The 23,190-nt window shown below is 36.9% G+C and overlaps 4 protein-coding genes across 4 annotated transcripts; 3 read left to right on the plus strand and 1 right to left on the minus strand.

Moving 5' to 3' along the window:
* The first annotated feature begins 4,775 nt into the window (after positions 1 to 4,775).
* LOC117781575 lies at positions 4,776 to 6,425 on the plus strand. The gene is made up of 3 exons (XM_034618343.1): positions 4,776 to 5,250; positions 5,306 to 5,474; positions 5,536 to 6,425. Exons 1-3 carry the CDS (start codon positions 4,877 to 4,879, stop codon positions 6,265 to 6,267), a joined length of 1,275 nt encoding a protein of 424 aa, XP_034474234.1. The 5' UTR covers positions 4,776 to 4,876; the 3' UTR covers positions 6,268 to 6,425.
* Positions 6,426 to 7,164: 739 nt separating this feature from the next.
* Positions 7,165 to 8,676, plus strand: LOC117781361. Its single transcript, XM_034618108.1, has 3 exons — positions 7,165 to 7,542; positions 7,618 to 8,092; positions 8,149 to 8,676. The coding sequence occupies exons 1-3, from the start codon at positions 7,178 to 7,180 to the stop codon at positions 8,560 to 8,562; spliced, it is 1,254 nt and encodes a 417-aa protein (XP_034473999.1). The 5' UTR covers positions 7,165 to 7,177; the 3' UTR covers positions 8,563 to 8,676.
* A 2,783-nt stretch (positions 8,677 to 11,459) lies between these two features.
* Positions 11,460 to 13,375, plus strand: LOC117781360. Its single transcript, XM_034618107.1, has 3 exons — positions 11,460 to 11,886; positions 12,154 to 12,322; positions 12,389 to 13,375. Exons 1-3 carry the CDS (start codon positions 11,504 to 11,506, stop codon positions 13,106 to 13,108), a joined length of 1,272 nt encoding a protein of 423 aa, XP_034473998.1. The 5' UTR covers positions 11,460 to 11,503; the 3' UTR covers positions 13,109 to 13,375.
* Positions 13,376 to 13,788: 413 nt separating this feature from the next.
* LOC117782320 (NADPH--cytochrome P450 reductase) lies at positions 13,789 to 23,070 on the minus strand. Its single transcript, XM_034619413.1, has 6 exons — positions 22,588 to 23,070; positions 18,051 to 18,240; positions 17,634 to 17,976; positions 16,272 to 16,396; positions 14,509 to 15,762; positions 13,789 to 14,442 (listed from the first exon to the last, which is right to left on the minus strand). Exons 2-6 carry the CDS (start codon positions 18,224 to 18,226, stop codon positions 14,298 to 14,300), a joined length of 2,043 nt encoding a protein of 680 aa, XP_034475304.1. The 5' UTR covers positions 18,227 to 18,240; positions 22,588 to 23,070; the 3' UTR covers positions 13,789 to 14,297.
* Between the last annotated feature and the right edge of the window lie 120 nt (positions 23,071 to 23,190).

A 23,190-nucleotide genomic window follows, 5' to 3' on the forward strand; every position in this document is an offset into this window, starting at 1 on the left:
CCAACCAACCCAACCAACCAACCAACCAACAAACAAACAAACAGGCAGACAGACAGAGAAACAGAGAAACAGAGAGACAGACAAATAAACTGACGCTCTTTTCTGACAAATGAATGCGAGACGACAGCAGTGTGAGACTCTGTGAACAAGAGAGAGATATAGAGATGCTATACCTAATGGGGGAGAGAGAACGCGCGACTTTTGGGCAATGGAAATCAATTATTCATGCGCTTGGCCACGCAGCTAAAAAGTATGCAAGGCATGCGACTGCCTAACGCCGTCGCCGCTCAAAGGTATGCAACAGTTTTGCAACCGCCAACAGACAACTGACACTCCTCCCGCCTCCCGACCTCCCCCCATCATGGCTATAAGCGCATCCCTGCCCCATGATAATGTCATTTGTTTGTGTTTGATTTGCGCCAACTGTGATTAAAGGGCAACCGGCAGGCGGCATGCGGTAGGCGGTACAAGGTATACGGTATAAGGTAGGCGGTAGACAACCCACGTGCTACTGGCAAATAAAGTTTAATTTAACAGTGGCCAAGCAAGAAGAATGAAAATTCAAGCCGAATGATACATAATGAACACTACATGCTCTTTAGAGTTCGCAATTATTTATTATTCTATGTCAAAATTAAGCATTCCTAGTCACAAAAATATCGTCAGATTGGAGTTTTATTTTAAAATATTTTTTTTTTTTAATATTTAATTATAGATTATCAAAACTGAATATATTATGTACTTTTGGTAAACCAACAACATTTTTTGAAGTAGTTAATTTTTTTTTAATTTAGGGCTCGTCTTATTTGAAATGAATAGAACAAAATGTTTTCTACAATCATTCTTAAGGCCAGACTTTTTTTATTTCCTCTACTTAATTTCTAATAATCATTTACAAATATATATATATTCAATTTGTTATAGTTTTAAGTGGTTAATTCAAAAGTGGTGCCACTTTATTTTTCACAATTGTATTTTCAGTTGCAATTCTCGTCACTTATTTTATACAAAGTAAAAATAATCCACTCCAAGTTCAGAAATTATAAATTACTAATTGGTTGTTAATCTCTTATGATAATACAAATAAGCATATGTTTATAAATAATGGTCGTTCAGTTTGTCAACTATTAATTTCTGAAGATACTCGTACTGGATCGTTTACTATGTATATATAAAATGTATAGAATTCAATTGAAATATCCATAAAATAAAAATAAATTTACTACTAAATGTGCAATCTATCTCACATGCCTTTATCGATTTCATAAGCCTACTCAGCTTCTTTCAAAACTTCATTAATTTATTCCGCTCTTCTCGACCTTTCTTTTATTGCTGTGGCTTCTCTCAGCCTGTCAAAGTCAATAAGAAAATGCAAATACCTTGTACAAAGCTCTGCCTAACTTGGTAGGGAGTCCATTGGAGGGTACTAATTAAATTTGGCCACCGGCGACAGCTACTTTGATGCACACAGATAGGGACATGGTAGCATGAATCTAAATATTACCAGGAGCAAGAGCAAGTGCAGAAAGAAGAGTGCAGGAAGCATTGAGCTTAGGCAGAGCTGCTTTCTTCAATGGCAAGAGAATGCATTCCCATGCCTGGCATGCTTTCAGGCGTAAAGTGTTTGATTATGGTCATTTATTCAGTCCTGTCTGCATCCCGATTCGGTTGTTGTGTCTACTTTTGGGCATCCGCTTCTCGCACTCACCAAAAAGAGAAAAGAGAACTTCCATTATATTTTGTCCACACAAGACCCGGGAGAGGGGTTGCCATGGATTTTGGGTTCGCATCATGTTTGTGTCTGAGCGTACGATTAAAATCGCATACATCAGCGCTGCTCAATGGATCGAGGGGGGAAAAGGAGGAGGGTGACACGGTGACGGGGAGAGGGTGGAGCGCGGCCAGACAGCCGTGGCTTTGGTCACTAATTTGTGTGCAATCGGGCATTCAAACGTTGTTGTTTATTAATGCATTCCGTTTAACGTGTAATGTAAAATGTATGCTGTGTATTTTTACATTTGCCAACAAACTGAAAAACTAACGAAAAGTCAGATGCACATGCAGCGAGAATCTCGAAAGCATCAAACGTACAGAAACACACAAAAAATCAAGAAAAACTAACACACGAGTTAATTAAGCCGTCATGAACTGCAAAGGCACGTGACATGCACAATTGTGCTAGTGTGTGCCTGTGTGTGTGTATGTGTGTGTGTGTATGGCCGATGGCAACTCAAAGGCAAAGCGCCAAATATGGCAAACATGGCGAACTGCCCATTTCTGTCCTCGCTTTCTACCAAACTCTCTCTCCTCCCACCCAGGCAAAAAAGCAACTGGTGATGCGTATTGCAAGGCGAGGGAAAAAAGTGTCCTTAAATGGGAGAATGGGCAGCACTCTGCACAAATTCTGTATGTCTATTTTCTATACCTTTTTTTTAAACAACCATACCGTAAAAGACAAAACGTTAAAGCAAAGTTGAAAGAAAATGAATGATTCATTTGCAGTTCATGTTAAAGTTAACAGCCAGCTGTCAACTTTAAGCCCATTTTCTGTCGACTTAAACTATCTGTCAGATGTTAAAAAAAAACTTATGTGAATTCATTTTTATAATTAACAGGCATTGTGACTCTCATAAGTTTTAAAATAAAATACTCATTTACTGATTTTTTTCGATTTGTTCTTATACCTATACTTAAAATATAATTCTCATTCTGAATTTTTTTTTTTTATATTTAAATTTTTATTTAAAATAAAATACACTTAGTTTTTATTTTAAAGCAAAAGTTACGATATAGGTATTATAATATTAAATACGATTTTATTATTAACTTTAATTAAAAATGTATTACCGAAAGACTCTAATAAACGTATATGCATACCATGCACTACTTTTTTTCTTATTGCAGAGTGTAAAAAACTATGCTAAATTATTTCTTATCTTATTTAACAACCAACTTGAGTTTCACTCTATCTTAGACATGATTAAAACATGATGCTGCATTTTTATACCTTATCAAATATTTCCTATTATAAAAGCAAGTGTAATTAATTTCCCTGCGAGCATGAACGCGAAAAGATTACTCATTAAATTAAAACCCAATAAATTGTGTCCACTTTTTAGCACATGAATGTCCTGCCACATTACTCCGAAAATAATTTAAATAAGGGGAAATTAGATTGTCATGGGTAAAGGAATAACTTCCTTAAATATCCTGCGAAAAAATGAGCAGACAACGAATCCAGAAATTACCCGACCCAACAAAAACAGGGTGTGTGTCCGATCTATCGGCTATTCAATGAATATTGTTCGAATATAACAGGGTTCACTGGTTGATACTTTAATCAGCTGAGATACGTCATGTAAAAATTAGATTTTGTTTAATTCAGGTTGTGAAATGGAATTGTAATTAAATTGATTCATTTTGCTGAATATTCGCAATTCTAATCAATTAGATTAAGTGCTTTGATTTTGTATACATTATACTCAATAGCAAAAAATCACTACTTTCCCACTTTTAATTATACTGAAATGGTGTAATTTATATGGTAGAATTTACTGGTTGATAACTTGAATCAGCTAAGACACGTGTGAGTTTTTCAATATAGGTTGTGTACCAGAAATAAAAAGATATGGTTCATCTTGTTGAACATATTTCACGTGCTTTCCTCTTCCAAGCAATGAAACAAAGTGCATTGATTTTGTAACTAGTAGAATCTATAGCGCTGCCCACTGTCACATATTAATTATACTGAAATGGTGCTCAAACTTGTATTATATATGTATTATCAACGTGCATATTTTATCAGCTAATTTGACAATGTATTTTGCGCTCAGATAAGAGACTTTAAATTTAGCTTAGAGACACTATTTGTGCCTCAACACGCGTTAGACAAACGACTATATCATCACTATCTGTTTCGTAAAATATATCTCTTGTGTATACAAATTTTAATGAGTTCCTGGTATGTGTATCGCACATTTTTATCTTAATAACAACACACTTGTAAAATGAATAAATAGTAAATATCGCGTACTTGCTAATCACTCCGTTGCGCTTAGTTATGAATGTGATAAGTACATATTTTTTATTGACCCCTGAACAGGAGAATATCCAGCAATAATGCTCACAATACAGTTAAGAGCAGGGTAAATTAAAAGCTGCGCCTACTTTTAAATAAAAGTTGTTCCCTCGACAAGGGAATACAAAAATGAAGAGAATTCAAAAATAAAAGCAAACAAAACTCTCAACGCGACGGAGAGACTATGAAACTACACTGTGATGTAATTAAAGACACAGTGGTTCAATACTTATTTCAACTGTGTTAAACTCTTTTTTCACTTTATAAAATATTTTTAATGTATTTAATTGATGTGGAAAGCAATGACTGAAATTTGTGTGAATAATTAAAATTAATCAGGAATCAACTGGGGACTATTTCAAAATTTAAGGACATTTCATAAAATACAGCGCTGAAACTTTTTTGAATTTGGAGTAAATATAAATATATTGAATCTAATATTTGGTAAAAAGATTTGATATTTAATATAGGTTATAAATCGTATTTAAAAACTTTTTTAAATTTTATAAGAATATTTAATTTATTACCTAGCTTAATTAATTTACACTTGATCTACTGTGCACTGATATGGTTTTTTATTGTTATTGTTTTTACGATGACACTGACAGTGAAAATGAGAGCCAGAATGTCGTCGAAATCGCGGCAAAACTCACACAATTTCTCCCAGCAAACTATGCGCATATAATAGTGGGTCTCTAACATTAATCAAAGTAGTCGTTATCGGAGAGTGATCGTCGCGTGAGGCCCGAGAGTTCCCAAGCTAGAAATATAAATTTTGGAAAAAATAAAATCGGCAAAATGGTGATTATTACTAATGAACAAAGTATATCTGTGCCAGAATATCTGAACGAAGCCTTCTTTGTGGATACCTTGGAGGAGGGTTTGCGGGAAACAAAAGTAACGATCTACGAGATCAGCTTTGAATGGGGCAGCAATCCGGGGGATAACTATTGCTCAGCGATCTATCGCGTGCTCTTGAACTTTGCACGTTGGACTGACGGCAAAGAGTCAAAGAAAAGGGAGAAATTATCGCTTATTGTGAAAACAATTCCCATTTCGGAGGGTACACAGTTCCTGGAGGATGTCAGTGTGTTTATCAAGGAGAAACAGACCTATACAGATATATTGCCACGCTTGGATATTCTTACCAATGGAAGCAGATTCGGTGCCAAGTAAGTAGAAGAGCACAGAGAAAAGGAAATAGGAAGCTAAAACTTTATCTTACAGATACTATCACTCCATGAAGACGCCCGTGCAGACGATTGTATTTCATGATCTGAAAGTTGAGGGCTTTAGAATAGCCTCCCGTGAGGCAGGTTTGGATTGGGCGCATGCCTCATTGATACTGCAACACCTGGGAAAGTTACATGCCACATCCATGGTGCTCGCTGAGAAGGTGACGAATTCGACAAGATTTCGTACTTAAAAAATATTAAATACCATTTGATAATTTGCAGGATCCGGAAATAGTCAATAAATATCAAAGTGGAATGCTTAGTGAAGCTACTTTGATGAAATCCGATACCTTTGAGAATATGTTCAACGGTTTCCTTAAGGGCCTCATTAATGCCACAGACAGTTGGAAAGGCTATGAGAAGATAACGAAGCATCTGCAACGTTTCTCCAATAACTTTCGAAATAATTGCTTGTCTGCATCTAAACCGAAGCCGGAAGATCGTTATGTGGTTCTCAATCATGGCGATATGTGGACGAATAACTTTATGTATGCCTACGACAACGAATCGCAGCCTGAAGTGCCAACCCGCGCCATCTTTGTGGACTTTCAGCTCTCCTTTTACGGCAGTCCCGCCTGCGATTTGAACTTCTTTTTGAACACCAGCGTCAAGTTGGAGTTGCTGCAGCAGCGTCGCGAGGAGCTAATTCAGGTCTACTATAAGGCTTTTAAGGAGGCCTTGGAGTACGCACGCTTCGAGCATATTCCCACCTATGAGGATTTACTTTGGGAGCTGCGCAGCCGTGAGATATACGGAATATTCGCCTTATTCGCTTTCCTGCCCATGGTTACCCTGCCTAAGGAACTGTCCCATGACAATACCATTGACAACATGAACGATGAGAGTTACAAAGCCAAGAAAATGGATGCAATCTTCTCGCAAAAGTTTCTTAATGATTATCACAAATGGGCTCTTAAACGTGCCGATGAACTGGGCGTCTTTAACGATTACTAAGCTAATGCTCCGACAGCAAGAAATGGGTTCATCGACTGAGACAATCTGACCAGCACAATATTGAAAGCTAATTGCTATGTCATACACAATTCAGATATTTATAGACCAGAGATCAATTAAAATGATCTAACATAAATGTGTTTCTTCAATTAATATAATATACTTTTTTATTGGGAGGTTTATTTTTAGCAAATATTGGAAATATAAGCGGTATATAGTTGTTACTGTTAGAGTAAAATGGTATGTTGCATACATATGTAAACGTTCTCTTTTATTATTAACAATTGTTTTACTTAATCGCATTTTGCGTTTTTAAGCAACGACTTAAATGTTCAAATTATAGTTTTTCAGCTTTGTATAGTTAGTGCTATATAATTGTGTTATGTAAGTTGTTTATCCGTTTAATTGGGTAAAGCTATTATTTGATTTCACAATTAAAGTCCCTAGATTCAAAGAAATTTATTTTCCCAGACTATTATTTAATTTCTCAATTAAAGTCCCCTGATCCACAGAAAACTAGTTTCCTAGACTTCAATACTTGAACACAATAAATTACAGAGTCGAAATTGAAAAGATTTTCATGAAAATATTATCTAGATTGGTGGAGTTACTATTTTATGTCATTTGCATTATTATATATATTAAAAAAACTTGACATACGGAATCTCATAGTGGAACTCTTTTAATCCTGCACTGAAATATCTAAAAGCAGAGTGCATCAAAAGCTGTTACCGCTAATCCCAAAATAAACGACGAGTCATGGAATGCCTTTCTATTAAGCCAATCAGGCCACAGACAGATGCATCCAAAGATCTTCCATTAGGGTCAATTAAAAACTTACCATAGATCACTCTGATTTTCCATATAAAGCAAACAGTTTTGCCGCCGAACAGATTCAGATTCAAAGATAATGTCGGTTACAACGGAGGCACTGCCGCTTTATTTGACATCGCAGTTCTTCAGACGCACCCTGGAGCACGGCCTGCAACAGCAGGATCTGCAGGTGCTGGATGTCCAGTTGACCGATCTGACGCGCGGTGGAGAGAACTATTGTAGTAATATCTATCGGGCCCATATCAAGTATCAGACGGCGGAACAGGAACTCGTCGAGTGCTCACTAATTGTCAAGTGTATGCCGGCCGAGAAGCAGGCGATCCTGGCACGTCTCCACATCTACAACAAGGAGAGTGTCTTCTACATGCACATTAAACCGAAGCTGGAGGCGCTTATGTGGCGGGCCAATGACAGCGAAGAGCACTGGATTTTGGGTGCCAAGTAAGAAACGATCGGAATGTTATTTTCTTGAAGGAACTGAGAGTTTAATATGATTCCTTTTCTTATTGAGTACAGACACTTTTACTCAACCACGCAGCCAGAGCAGACCATTATCTTTGAGGATCTCTGCTGTGAGGGTTATCAGCTGAAATGCCGTCAACTTGGCTTGGATTTAGAGCATGCGATGCTGGTGATGCGCAAATTGGCCCAGTATCATGCTCTGACGATGGTTATGGCAGAGCATGAGCCTCAAACGATCATAGATCGTTATCCATTTGGATTACTCCACATGGATGCCATCAAGTCGCAGCCTTTTACGCTGCTCTTCGGCACTCAATTGCTTAAGTTGGCGGCCCTGATTAACGACTGTGAGGGATTTGGGGCTATAACAAGGAAACTCTATCGATATCACGAGCATTTCACGGAGCGTGTCGTGAAGTCAGTTTATCCACTGCGTGGAGCGTATAATGTGCTCAATCAGGGCGATCTCTGGGTGAACAATATATTCTTCAAGTACGATGAGCAGTATCAGGTGCAGCAGGTGAAGATTGTAAGTAATTGGAGCAGAGTTCTCAAGAAGTCTTAGCTCATTCAAGTCTCTCCCAGATTGATTTCCAGCTGTGCTTCTACGGCAGCCTGGGCTTTGACATTAATTATTTCCTAAATACCAGCCTAGAGCTGGATGTGCTGAAGACCAAACGTCAGCAGCTAATTGACGCCTACTATGATGCTCTGGTGGAATGTCTGAAAAAGCTGCCCTGGGGAAAACCTCTGCCCACACACGATGACATCTTGGCGGAAATACGCGCCCGGGAAGCCTATGGTTTCTTTGTGGCCTTCGGTTTCTTTCCTCTGATGAGTATGATTGGGGTCGATTCCGAAGATAACTCTTTGAAGAACTTTCACGATGAGGAATTTGCCAGACAGAAGGTGCAGCTCATGTTCGAGGGCAATATACGCACTCTGGAAAGTCTCAAGTTCACATTGAAGCGTTTAGATGACTTGCAACTATTCGATTGAACAATTTCCCCCAGTAACAATTGCATATGATTACGAGTATTATAACGGTTGCATGTGCGAAATTTTCAATTCAAATAGAATTCAAATTGCCACACTTAAATTGTCTTCAATTAATCAACTGTCGTTTTGTTATTTCAAGATTTAGCGCCAGTGGGAAAATAATACAAACCCCTTATTCTATTTGCGATTGCATCACTTGAGTGTCATGGTCGTCGAATAAAGTATTTGTAAAAGCAAATAACTGTACTATAGTTAATTGGATGTCGTATAAGTTAATTTTTATATTAAAATCTGTTAAAATCAGGGAATAATACCGGAACCGGCACCGGAACCGTTAACCGAAAATAAACGTTTCATTTTAAGTACCGGCACCGGAACCGTAACCGAAATTGGTTTTCTTATAAGAATCGGTACACTTTTCCAAAAATTATTTGTTGTTTTCTGTTTGTATATCATTTTGCTTATTTTGCTTTCTATTAAAAACTAGTTCAAATTGAAGATAGGTTTATCTCGAGAAAATACGGTCATATAGTACGTATGTATGTACAAATCCGATCATTTATTTTGTTTTATAACGTTTAATTATTTATTGTTTTAATTTAATTACTGTAAAATTAAGAGAATAAATTCTAAAGTCAAGCCAATTTGACAAAGATATAAGGGTTCGAAGCTTTAAATTAATTTCATGCGATAAGTATGCGAAAAAATATAAAAAATAATATAAATAAAGTATCCACCGCTTCAATACTTAGACCAATAACTTGTCAGCCGACCCTCGTATGTAATGCGAGCCAAGATGCATCTCTGAGCTGTCACTCAATATTAAGAGCTACTCAACAGTAGCTGATCAATATTTGCCATGTCTCTCACTCATTATCTCTAATATTATGTAAAGGGTGTCCCAAATGCAGTGCTACAATTTGGATAGTTCATGGCGGTCATGTTTGCTTACCGATTTTTGACTGATAAAGTCAATTGTATTTAATTTAATCGTGGTGGGTCTCACGTTCGCCTAAAAGTTGTACAATTATTTATTTTTTCTACGCAAATTTTCATTTACTTAAAATTATTTACTGAACAAGCGATTAAAACGCCTCGTTAATATATTCGTTGTGATTTTGAAAAATGTGAACTAAAAAATAATTACTTGTTAATTTTACATTGCTACAAGGCAATGAATTTTAAAGGATTTCATCCCCGGAAATATATGAAATCAATGCAGTTGACCTCAATTTCAAAAAGATGGCGCAAGACCTGAAATTCGAAATCTTATAAACAAACGTGTTTTATTTACATTTAAAGTTATATCGTTGGTAATGGGACACCCTGTATTTTTAATTATTTCAGACAGAAATTATCATAATGCAGACTACTCAAATATGTCGTGATAAATCTAAATTAAATTAATAATGATATATAATTATGACAACAGAATTTGAATTAAGGTGTTCAAACAAACAAGCCTGATAGAAATTTAGATAATAAGCGAAAATTAAATAGTGTTAAAAAAAAAGAAGTTTTAATACTATTCGAATAGGAATAGGAATAGTCAGACAACTAGAGAAGAAGTGTATGTATACTAAAGTCTAGAACTAAGGAAATAAAAAATTACATGAGATTAGATAAGTTTAGCTGATTCATTATAAGGCTCTCAACGCAAAACAAACAAAATCATAGAGAACTAGTGGGCCGGTGCTACAGTCGAGCATACTCGACTGCCGGAGACCCCGTACTTACTATGGCAAAATTAAAAAAATATTTAGTTAACGTAAATGTTTATTCTATCAGATTGGTTACGATGTCTGATAAAACAAAAAAGTTTTTCATACTAAGACTTGATTTTCGCCCGTTCGGTCCTATGACAGCTTTATGATATAGTGGTCCCATTTTAACCAACTTCGGTAAGGATGTATAAGACTAACTTAAATGCATATTCTATAAGTTTGGTTATGATATCTCATAAAACAAAAGTTTTCATACTAAAACTTGATTTCGACCGATTGTTCCTATGGGCGCTATATGATATAGTGGTCCGATCGAAAATAGAAACAAGCTTGATCTGTCTGCAATACAGAGAAATCTACATACCAAGTTTGGTGTCACTAGCTTTTAAATTGTTCTTATAATTTGGATATGAAATTTTCTGTCGATTTTTAGGCGGTAAAGTGGGCGTGGCTAAATTCTGAAACAAACTTGATCTGCTTGCAATTTAGAGGAACCTACATACTAAGTTTGCTGTCTCGAGCTCTTATAGTGTCTGAAATCTAGGCGCTTATACAGACGGACAGACAGACGGACATTGCTATATCGACTCGGCTATTGATGCGCTGATCAAGAATATATACCCTATATAGGGTCTGCCACGCCTTCTTCTGCATGTTACGCACATATTCGTTAAAACAAACCCAATCGACCCCTGTATTTTTTTTTAATACGGGGTCTTAAAAGAGAAAGAGAGAGAAATGAGCGCAAATTTGTTCTGGCATCTGTCTTATCTGAATAGCACTCATCGCTAATTGGAAAACTGATTGAATAGCAAATAAGTAAATAGTGTTAAATAATATAAGTTGGCAAAATCTAAAAAGTGGGTGGGCCTTGATAGGATAATTTCAGAGACACGGGCTGTCTATCAAATAAACAAGTCGATGCTACTCGTATATAATTATAATGAGATGTAAAACAAAACCGAGAAAATTAAATAACTGGTTTAAAGTATTCCATGTGTGTCGCAAAAAAAAGGTCGCGTGTCATTGTCTATATAAATTTGTTACAGCCTATTAAATGAAATTATAAACATTTTTTATTGTATATATATAAACACACATATACTTAGTAAATGATTAATTACGTTCAATAATGCTCTCTCTCTCTCTCGGTGTATCTCATACTATAAAATAGGCAACGCATCGTTGATGCTTTTCAAACCATTTGAGATTACAACATGTGTAGCATTGTATACGATCAGGAGCTAGAGGCATCGCCACCCAGGCATCTGAGTGTTTCCTTCTTCGAGGAGGTGCTGGAGACGGCATTACGCACTTCGCGGATTCAACTGGTTGGAATCTATTGCAGCATGGGCAGCAGCACCGGGGAAAACTATTGCAGTCAAATCTATCGGGCATGCATGAAATACAAGTTACAAAATAACATTAAAGATTCCCAGAAGGAGCAGCAAATGGCGGTTATAGTGAAAAGTATTCCACGCAATGAGTCGGTGGAGTTCATAGAGGATTTGCAAGTGTATTTAAAGGAGAAGATCACGTACTATGAAGTGCTGCCCCGCCTGGAGCTACTTATGAAATGCAAACGACGCTTTGGACCCAAGTGAGTGTAAACAATATGAGATAATAAAAAATAAAATATGCATGCTGGGAGATAAGTTAATATATTTCAAAAAACAACTACGGTTATCATTCTAAAGATTTTTTTCGTTCAATTCTTTCTGAAGTTCAACAAAGAATTCGCATATTTTCTATTGCAAAAAATATACCTTTTCTTACAGCTAAACTTGTATGCCCGTTACATAATAAATAAGTAAGCAGGTATATTGTCGAAGATAATCGAATTTTCCCCACAAATATCTATTTTCAGACTTTACCATTGTCTTAAGGCGCCGGAGAACGCATTGGTGTTTGAGGATCTCAGCCAGCTGGGTTATGTGATGGCCTCACGAGAAGCGGGTCTGAATGAGGCACATTGCCGCTTGGTCATGGAACGTTTAGCGGAATTTCATGCTGCCTCTATGGTGCTGGCGATGTTGGTAAAATAATAAGAATAATTTTTAATCTTTGAGTAGAATCAACTCACAATCTATTTGATTATTCAGGATACGGAAATCTTTGAAGCCTATGGCGATGGCATGTTGTCGCCTCACGGTCTGGCCAAGGACAAAGGTCTCATATTAAGTTTCTTTAGCGGAAACGGACATCAGCTCCACAAGTTGGTCAGCAGTTGGCCGGGATTTGAGCGCATTGCGAGTAAAATTGGAAAATATATGGAACACCATCGTTCGAACTTGGTGAGGGCTCAGGCACCGCTGGACAAAGAAATCAAGGTACTTAATCATGGTGATCTGTGGGTGAACAACATGCTGTTCAAATACGACAAGGCGCAGCAGTTGCAGGACGTGATCTTCATAGACTTTCAGCTGAGCATTTGGGGCAGTCCCGGCATCGATCTGAACTACTTCTTCTACACCAGCCTCAGTTTGGATGTGCTAAAGCACAAGCGTCCACAGCTGCTCAAGATCTATCACAATCGACTGGCGGACACGCTGCTCAATCTGGACATGGGCGTCCCTGTGCCCAGCTACGATCAGCTGCTGGCCGAGGTGCATCGCCGGGAGAGCTACGGCTTCTTTGCCGCCTATGCCATTCTGCCCACGGTGAGCCAGGACAAGGCACAAACCGCGGACAACAATTTGGAGAACTTCAAAGACGCCGACTTTGCCAGGCGAAAGGTGGAACAACAATTCGCCTCCTCTCGCGTAAATGAAACATTGCGCTACGCTTTGCCGCACTTTGAGAGTGCAGGTGTATTGGATTAAATAGGGAATAGCAACAACATGAAAAGCACTCACCCGTCCAGGCGTCCTTGGCTTAGTATATGGTTATTTCACAAGAAAAGTTGAAACCAAAATACAATACAGTAGTATAAAAATATAAATAAAGATTTTTAAGAATTACGCGCACTTTTCACAGACTTGTTGCTGGTCTTTTTGGATTTACCGTCGCAGTACGAGCTTTTTACAGTATTGCCAGACTTTTAGTACTGACAATAAGAGGCTGTGTCAGGGTTGACAGCTTTTAAAAAACAAAAAAGCCTAAATTTTTGAACAAAAATATCAGAAAAGAATTATTTTCTTTTTCATTGTTTTTTTTTTTTTAATCAATCCAAGCTACTTTTTATGCTATTTTAATTTAATCATGATCATAATTGAATAATTTTTTACAGTAATCGACAAAATGTCTATAAAATGTCTATCATTTATTGAATTGAAATGAAAATTCGATAAATTCAAAGCATTAAGAAGATAGACAGAGATAGTTTTCTAAATTAATATTAATGTACCAAAATGTTTGCTGTAACAAAAATAATTCAAACACTATAAATTCCTTGACTTTTATAATTCATGAGTATGATATAGATTAAATCAGAAAAGTTAGATTTAAGTACAGGAAGATGTTAGCTTTATATGAAGCAAGTATCGAACGATTTTTTTTTATAGTAAAATATTTTTTTATTCGTTTATATAAAATACAATTTTATGTTGTTTAAAATTGCACAAATTGTCTCTTGTGTTTATGAAATCACCATAGAAAATACGCAAATTAAATAAAAATGCTGCGTAAAAACATTTCAACATTTCAACTCAATTGCATACATGCAAAAAGAACTACTTATAATTATTACAATCATCAATATCAATATCTCACATCAATTATTTTCTCACAATATTATTTAAAGGCATTCTCATCATCGTAATATTTATATAATCAATCAATTTAACACTAGAATTAGGCATAATCGTTACATAAACGCTGTTTGTTGAACCGCAGCTGGAGTTCCCAAACCGATTTATATAATTAATTTATATAGCTTAATTAACTAAAACTGTACGACTTTACGCTTATGTAAATGTGCGGCTTCTAGTTATTCATTGCTGTGTTCCTTTGTTCCGCGACTTGACCAATGCTGAGTGAGAGGGGGGAGGCGAGAATGATGGATTGAAGCGATTAACTCCAGACATCGGCTGAGTAGCGTTTCTGTGCTTCCATCTTCTTCAGATACTGCACGGCATCCGGCTCGCTCATATTGCCTTTTGTGGACAAGATTTTCGTCAGAATATTTCTAACATCTACGGCCATGTTCTTGGCATCACTGAGAAACGAAAGGCATATTAAAGATGACATCAAAGATCGAGTTTCTAAAGATGTTATAACTCACCCGCAAATGTAAAAGTGTCCCTTCTTCTCGCCAATCACATCCCATATTAGATCCGCATCCTGTTCCAGCAAATGCTGTACGTAAATCTTCTTCTCCTGGTCACGTGAGAAAGCTGCCTTCAGGTTGAGCGTGCCCTTCTTGACCCACTCCGCCAGCTCGGTCTCGTAGATGTAATCTTCGCTGCTCTTGCGGCAGCCAAAGTAAAGCACAGACTCTCCCACCGTTTTGCCCTCATCACGCAGATGCTGACGCTCTTGGATGAAGCCACGGAAGGGAGCAAGACCCGTGCCCGGACCCACCATTATGATGGGCGTCTCGGGTTTTGTGGGCAATCGGAATTGCGATTTGCGTATGAAGACAGGAACCTTGACCTCCTCACCGCCATCCTTGGGTTGCTTGTGCTTGAGATACGTGGTGGCAACGCCTTTGTTAATACGACCCGTGGCCGTCTTGTATTCAACGAGCACAGCCGTAACATGCACATCCGTGGGATGTAGTTTGGCGGACGATGAAATGGAATAGTAACGTGGCTGCAGACGTGGCAACAGCTCACAGACATGATCCAATGGCGGCTTGCAGGACTTGATGTCCTCCAAAATGTGCACCACATTACGGCAGGCATCCTGAATCCAGCTTTGGTACTTCTCCTTGCCCTCGGGCGTCAGGGAGGCCATGCTGCGCAGCAGCTGCTTGTCCGTCTCATCCGTGCAGTATTCGGCCAACTCCTTCAGGATGTGCGTACGAGGTATGGCAGTTATCTCCAAGTAATGCGTCAAAGCGGTGCGATAAGTGGTGGGACAGGGGAATGGATGCTTCTTGCTGCTGTCCGTATCGGTGTTGATTAGCGAGAACACCGTGTCCAAATCAGCCGTACACAATTGTCCAAGTTTCTCCACCAGCGACTTGTCGTTGATTGGATACATTGCCACATGATCACCGGCATCGTAACGCATCTTGGAGCCATCAATGTTCAGCTCGATGTGCATGCAAGAGCGACCGCCGCCCTTGTGCAGCTCCCGATTGACACGAATGGGAGCCAGGAAGGGATTCTTGGCATCAAACGGTGGACGCTGATTCTCCATCGAATGCAAACGGGCAATTTCACCCGTGTAAATGCGATCCGGCTGCACATCGGGCTGTTCCAGCAGGCGATACTGCCGGATCAGCACCTCTTCGCCGCTTCCCTCAATGCCAAAGTGATCACAGACGGCGGGCCAGAAGCGATCCTTCCACGTGATGAAGTCATCCTCAATGCTAACAAAGATTAAACACATTAGTACAAGTTGTTCTCAGATTATACTTTGTGGCAAATTAACTAACATACATATTTTTGTGCCCTGTGCCAAATTCATTTTATTGATTAGGTTCTTCAGATGAAAAATTAACACACTTTACTTTACATTAAACACTTTTTATGGTAGACTTTAAAAATATATTAATTTTTTTAATCTACCATATAAGTTTAGGTGTTTTTTTAGAAGTGAGCTCACATTTTTTATCAGCAAGCTTTTAAGAAAATTTAATATTTTCAAATTTTTTAAAATCATGCTCTATAGTAAAAATTCAATTTTTTAAAATGCTGTCACAGACATATTGGTTGATTGTCAGTATATATTTTGTAGTTGATTTAAAAGTGCCACATGCAGCTACAAAAATATAGTAATGATAAGAAACCAAGAGAATTCTTTTTTTTGTTCATTGCAAAATAAAATATGTTAACTTTTTTTCAGAACAATTACTTAAGTAACTGTGCATTCACTTACTTGGCATCATCGTCGCCCAGACCCAGCTCAAAGACACGATTGGCGCCCAGTTCCTCCAGACGCTTATCCACATAGATCGCGACTTTATTGTAGTGCTCGTAGGTTTTGTTGCCCAGACCAAATACCTGCAAAAATAAACAATAACAATAAAATGTTTGATAACAATTATGAAGCACATAATGATCTATTACCACATGCTGGTCTTTTGTTTTTATGCGTTTTGTTGCTTTATTACATAAATTATTTAACAAACAGATCAAAGTGCGCCCCATCCATTGACATCGGCAAGTGCCAAGGCCAACAGCGACGCCAACGGCGACGCCGACGTTGACGCGAGCGCCAGCGCAGGCAAATGTGTTCATAATTGCCGCCCAGGTTTTGTTTTCCGCAGCAGCTCTCGAAGGTTATATGTATGTGTTTCACATATCAATGTTTTCATTCAGCATTTCGAATTATTGTAATTATCGGAAATTCGCATCGAAAGCAAAAGCAACAAAAACAGTAAACAATATTGCGCAACAGATGTTTTGCGTGTGCACGTTTCAATAACAGCTGTTACGTGACAGTGACTAGCTAACATGACTGACACATCTGGTAGGCACTTAACAGAAAACTTACATTGCCCTTGCTGTTAACTAAGAGCAGCCGCCCATGTTGTGACGTCACAAACCTAATTTAAGTTCTGTTACTGATTATTAAGTTGTTGTTGAAATAAAACAACAAGCATTCACGATTTTGGGTGTCTGCTTCAAAAATAAATAAATACTGTGTTTGATTTTTGTCAGGGATTGGGTTTTTTTTTTAATATTATGAAAAAATTTTGGATTATTAAATAAAAAAATGTTTACGAATAAGTTGAAGTGAATTTTTAACTTAGCTGGTAGCTGTTTTTAAATTAATTACACAAGTTTGTAATTAAATAAGCAGTTTAACTGATCACATGCTAGTTCTACTGCAAAATTCTTTCTAAATTGCTGACAATTATCTGAGACCTGCAACAATTCGAGTATAGCGGTGTTAGTTATTATTACTATCATTAATACTACATTAAAATCTATAATAAATGCCGTTCAAGCTTGACTGGCAAATATTGTAACGACTGACATTTTTTGTTTCCTGCTTTATAATTCATTGTTATCTATTATTTATATTCGATTGTTTATAAAATACTCAGACGAAAATAATGTTAAGCTAATTACACAGTCGACACGGGAATACAATAATAAATAGATAATGGTTTGCTATCAACAAGCCAATGCTAGATAAGAGGAGCAGACGAAAGGCAAATTCGAAGGCCAAACGATTCACACAACACGACGCTGGACTTATCAGTTAGTTTATTTGTTAGGACTATGCACTTACCGCATAATTCAGACCCGATAGGTCGACATCGCCGCTGGTAATCCACTCATAGAATTCCATGGCATTATCAGTGGGATCTCCCTCGCCATAGGTGGCCAAACAGAAGACCGCCAAAGAGTTCTCAATGTCCTTCAGCTGCAGCAGTTCCTCCATGTCACATTCCTCGGGATCAGCAACCATGCCTTTAAGCCGATAACGAATGCCCTCCTTGGCCAGACGCCCAGCAAATTCTTCGCCTGTGCCCGTCTGTGAGCCATAGAAAACAACCAAACTGCGACCCGATGCCTTCAGTTTCTTGATAAACGAATTATCCGTCGATGCCGTGGTGCTCACTGTGGTGGGTCTGTCCAAACAGAAAGAGAGAGAGAGAGTCAATTAACATCTGTTAACTAATAGTGATAGTAACAGATTACTTACTGTATGGAATAGCTGCGCACAGGTTCCTCCTCCTTCTTGCGACTGCGCAGAAAATAAAAGGCCGCACCGCCGATCAGCACTGCCAGCAGTGCCACATCAAGTAATCCCAGGAAGGGCTCGTCTCCACTAACGGCGGCTGCTGCTGCCCCATCAACTGGGAGTTGCTCACTGGCCATGATTTAAGATCTGACTGGAACGAAATACAAATATCGTATAAGAATGATTTTGTTGAGTGTGCACGAATATGAGATACTCAGCACACAGACGCTTAGATATCCTGACAATCACATAATCTAGAATTCATAGGTGTTATTTTTATATAAATTTCGTAGAACACGTAAAAAATTAAAAATAATAGGGATCTATTGAATTTAACTATCGTGTAGAATTTAACAGGGCAAATCTGAACCGTGTTATGCATATCCAAAATTGTTACTTTTGTAACTGATTTTATTTGATTTCTGTGCATTTCAAATAATCTTAGATCTGCCTGAAATTTTTGGTGCTTTTAGCTCTTACCAACTCTGAGATATAGATGTTTGTTCAAACAGACAGGGAGTCGGACAATATCTATTCAATAATAAATACACTTTATACGGTCGCAGATGCCTCCTTTTTATATTTGTATGCCTCTAATAAAAAGCGAAAAATTGTGTTACTTTTTTTTAGTTTTGCATACACTTTACGCACGAGCACGAAAACCAAACAATGGGGGCACTTAGAGGAGGAAGCGAGAGAGGGAGAGGAAGAACATAATTTGCATATGGCACTTTGATCACACACACTTTTAATGTATGCCACGTAAGCCAGCAACAAAATGGAAGTCCCTAGTACAGTCTTTGGAGTCTATTTTGCATGCGATCGGAGGCGCCTAACGGCAAACTAGCTTCCGCACTTGTTCTAACGGTACACGCTCGCACTGTCTCACTCACACAGTCTATCTATCTATCTGCTTCTCTGACATTGACACTGTAATGCGTTTTAAATTGCTTTCACATTGTCTATTAAAATACAACTATTATTTATATATTATAGCATGCCTCTTTTTACTTGCGGTTAATTAATGATTTCATTTTTTTTTTTATTGTAGTTGCTATTTGTTAAGCAGTTGCAGCAACGCGAGAATGACGCTCACCTTCGACTGTTCGACTTTACAGCGCGCTGTTAACTAACAGCTCAATTCACTGCGTCCAAGAGTTTTTATGCGTCAAACGCATCGTTATCGTTTTCAGGGAGTAAACTGCTAACAATTATCACTTCTGCACAGCAACAAATAGCAACGCCTTCTGTTATCAATTGATAACGATTCCGATTTCATTTGAAATGATGAAAGTATAAGCAGTGTTTTGGCAATGCTTAAACAAAAAGCCGACCATTGACTTTCAGACCACGTGAAATCTATTTCAATAGTATATTGAGCTATATTTAAGTTTTGTTTACTTCAACCCTTTATCTAAAGGTCTACGAGTGTCATCAAAACTGCCGAAAATTGTGTACATACATATACGTATATGTACACTCTTCAAAAAAAGGAACATTTGTATTGACAAAACAATATAAAATGTAAAATAATAAAAGATTAGCATATTCTTAATAAGAATGTTGAAATGAGTGCTTGTATAAATTCAACTTCTATTTTCCACAAAGAAAAAGGAAGGGGAATGTCTTTCCGGTAAAGAATGATGTAATTAAGATTGTATAAGTTTATAAATAAAACAATACCTTTTTTTAATTTCATTAAACTGAAAAGACTTTAAAAAATAAATAATTTTCAAAATGACTTATAGAATGGTAATCTTTATTATTTATTAAATTTATTAATTTAATCTTAAATTTTAATAAAAATAAATAAATATCAAATATATTTTCAAAGAATACGAAAGTGAATTAAGCTTCGGTATTTCTAAAGATTTTTTTTTTTTTTGTTACCTGCCCTTACAAATTTAAAGTAAGAGGATTCGAGCTAGCTATTTATCATGTTGCATCTTATCATATTCATCATATCGCATTACTAAAAATTGCATAATTTATAACTATAACATTAACATATTATATATAACATTAATACTGTTACTGTTTAGGATTATCAAAATCAATAATTTTGCCCCAGAAATGAGTAGGGAGCTGTCAGACAAATTCAATCTGTCAATTATAAAAAACACGTTGACTTTGCACCTTGAATTCTGAGCAGGTTTTTCTTAATGTGTAATGTGTGTGTATTTCGAAAAGGTGCGTTTGTATTTTGCATAGAAAATGGTCGTGCAATATTTAGTTCTTGTTACTGTTGCTGTTGCTGTGGTCAACAAATGGCAAAAAAATAAATATTAAACATGTGACAACGTCGTCAACGACGCGTATGCAAATCAATCGTTTTTCGTAGTGTTTTGTCGTCTTCCATGGTTTAGAATTGGGAAAGGTGTTCTATGGTCAATCGAGTACTCGCTAAATTCGATAGATGAAAGCAGCAACAACAGCAACAACTTCAACGATTACGATTAAGTTACAACAGCGGAACAAGTGATCAATTTTTTTAGGTCACAATTGGCAAGGTGTGTGACGCCATCGGTTTGACGCATGGAGACCAAAAACTCATAAACATTCTTTTAATGAAAAGGTTTTGTTTTATCAAATAAATAAACACAATACGATAGGGACATTCCCAAAATAATATTATCCGTAAGTTTTTAAATAAATCTTTAGTTTAAAGTTTAAACTGTTTATATTTTTACATATAAGTACATACATTAAAAGGTTCTTTTTGCGATTCACTTATTCGTGTTTATCTTTTTATAATCTCATAAGTCATAAGTCTTGTAATCTTATAACTCAGAATAGGTCTGACTAAAGATCATATCTGAGTTGACTATGATCATAATACATAAATATATTTTATCTAAGAGTATGTTAGACTTAAGATAAACGTCTTTTATCAAAGTTTAAGAATTTAAGTACATTTTGATAAGAAGTGAATTAAATAAAGACACGAAACGCATGCAATGCATATTTTTTATATAACAAATTAGAATCTGTAGATATCATAAATAGATCAAAATTAGCTATAAAAATTTTTATGTTAAAATGGTCGTGTTTTTAGTGGCATACTAGTCAGACAGGTCAGGCCCAAAGACCCAAATTTAGGAATTTACTAAGCCTAAGGCTCGACAAAATTTCAATCCGATTAATCTATGAAAACGTACTCAACTCCCAAAATAATCTTCAATCTAGTCAAAATAAGCCCCAAATCGCACAATATAATAATCGCATGCTGAGTGGGCGAATTTATAAGTCAGTTGCCTAGAGTTACTTATAGTCTAGTACATCCAATCTCTTATTACTACTAATACGATGTGCCTACGTGTCCAAGTTGCGAGTCATTATACCAAATAGTAAGCATGAGTGAGCAGTTTTTCTGTTTGGATTTTGTTATCGCTGAGAAATGTTGTTGTTTGCCTCGACGGGGTATTTCAAAGTTGGCTACTTAACTGATTTTTGGCGAAAACTATTCTATAAGCATTAATTGTCTGGTATTAGATTGTAGGACAAACCTTCACTCTAAGCATACTATTTGGATACACAAAATAAACTCATGAACAGTCGCCTTTATTTGGTTCAATGTCAAATCTATCGGGCAAATGTATTTTGTGTTGATCAATAACACAAAACGTGCAAAGTGGAAACTTCAAATTGGCGAAAAAAAAAAAAAAATAACGTACACTAATATATGAATAAAACATTTTTAAAAGGGAAATCATATCTATATCTATCTTTATATACTCGAATTAATTCAATAGAGCGTGAATTTTAAAGTTTTGCAGTTAACAGACTTCTGTTAATGCTCTGACTGTTAGTATAATAGTGGTGAGCATTAGCGAATGTTAATATATAAACAAATGATTATTTTTAGGAAATCTTTTTTTTTTTTTTTTACATTTACATCTGTTACTCAGCAGTTCTTTCGATATCTCCGCTCAGCTGTGTAAACTGATAAAAACACAAAATCAGCTGAAAGTGAAATGCAAGAAACCAGTTTTTTATTGTAATCAAAGATATCTTACCGATTGCATCAGATAAAATACAACAAGAGATTTAGTAACTGTGAGATATTCATATTTTCTGTAATATTTTCTTTTTTTTTGTTTAGGGTGTGCCTTTAATATTTCGCTAATGATAACAACAATTTTATTGAATTAAATTGCACTCACTCAAGCAATGAGAAGATGGGGATAGGAAGAGAGTGTTAGAGCGAGACAGTCTGGTCAAATGTAACCTCAAATTTAACGAACATGCAACCTGTTTGATAGGCACAGTCCACACACTGTTAGAGCAGTAGCAACAGGTAATGAACTTTACACTCCATCGGAAGCATTTGCTCGTCTCGCTTGCACACACGTACCTCTCAATTACTGTGCTCATGTATGTATTTCACATACACACTTACGTGCAGGTATTGATCTCAAATTGTTGTTGTAACCTTGACCATCAAATGCCGAACAATCGGCTCAAGATAATATGTGTATCTATAATGCGTAAGACTTACTTTAAGAACGATCCGCTGCTGAAATATCTGTGCATGCGCCTTGGATGACTTTTTACAGATTTTTGATTATATTTAAATATATTATATTTTTTATTCGATTTTTGTCTTTTTCGTACACGTCTTGCGTTGACGTTGCGCGAGCGCTTAATTTGTTTTATTTAGTTAAAGTTAAAATGGAAGTGGAAGCCACGACGACGGGGACGACGACTGTAACAGTCGTATAAGCGGACCTATACATACATATGCACATGTATGTATGGCGTGTGCACACAGATATATCTATGTGTGCGTATTGAGCTAATCACTGTGTAACGCGTCTACGTCTTCGTTCAGCTGTTGCTCGACTAATAAACTAGTGTCGGGTGTGTAGTTAGGGTTAAATTGATGTAGTCAGCCAATTGATATATATATTTTTTGTTGCTTATTTCGGCGCAATTATAGGAGAAAATCACGTCCGATCAGCAGCTTTAACAAAGTGATACTGTTGCATGCTGTTATTGCTACTCAAATGGTACTGTTGCGTTTCGCTAATACTTTTCGTCAAGTGAGTAAACTCAACGAAGTATACGCTGTTAAGCGTAGTACGCAATTCATAAGAAATGA

This window comes from Drosophila innubila, assembly GCF_004354385.1.
Source record: "Drosophila innubila isolate TH190305 chromosome 2L unlocalized genomic scaffold, UK_Dinn_1.0 4_B_2L, whole genome shotgun sequence".
In the NCBI taxonomy this organism is placed as follows: Eukaryota; Metazoa; Arthropoda; class Insecta; order Diptera; family Drosophilidae; genus Drosophila; species Drosophila innubila.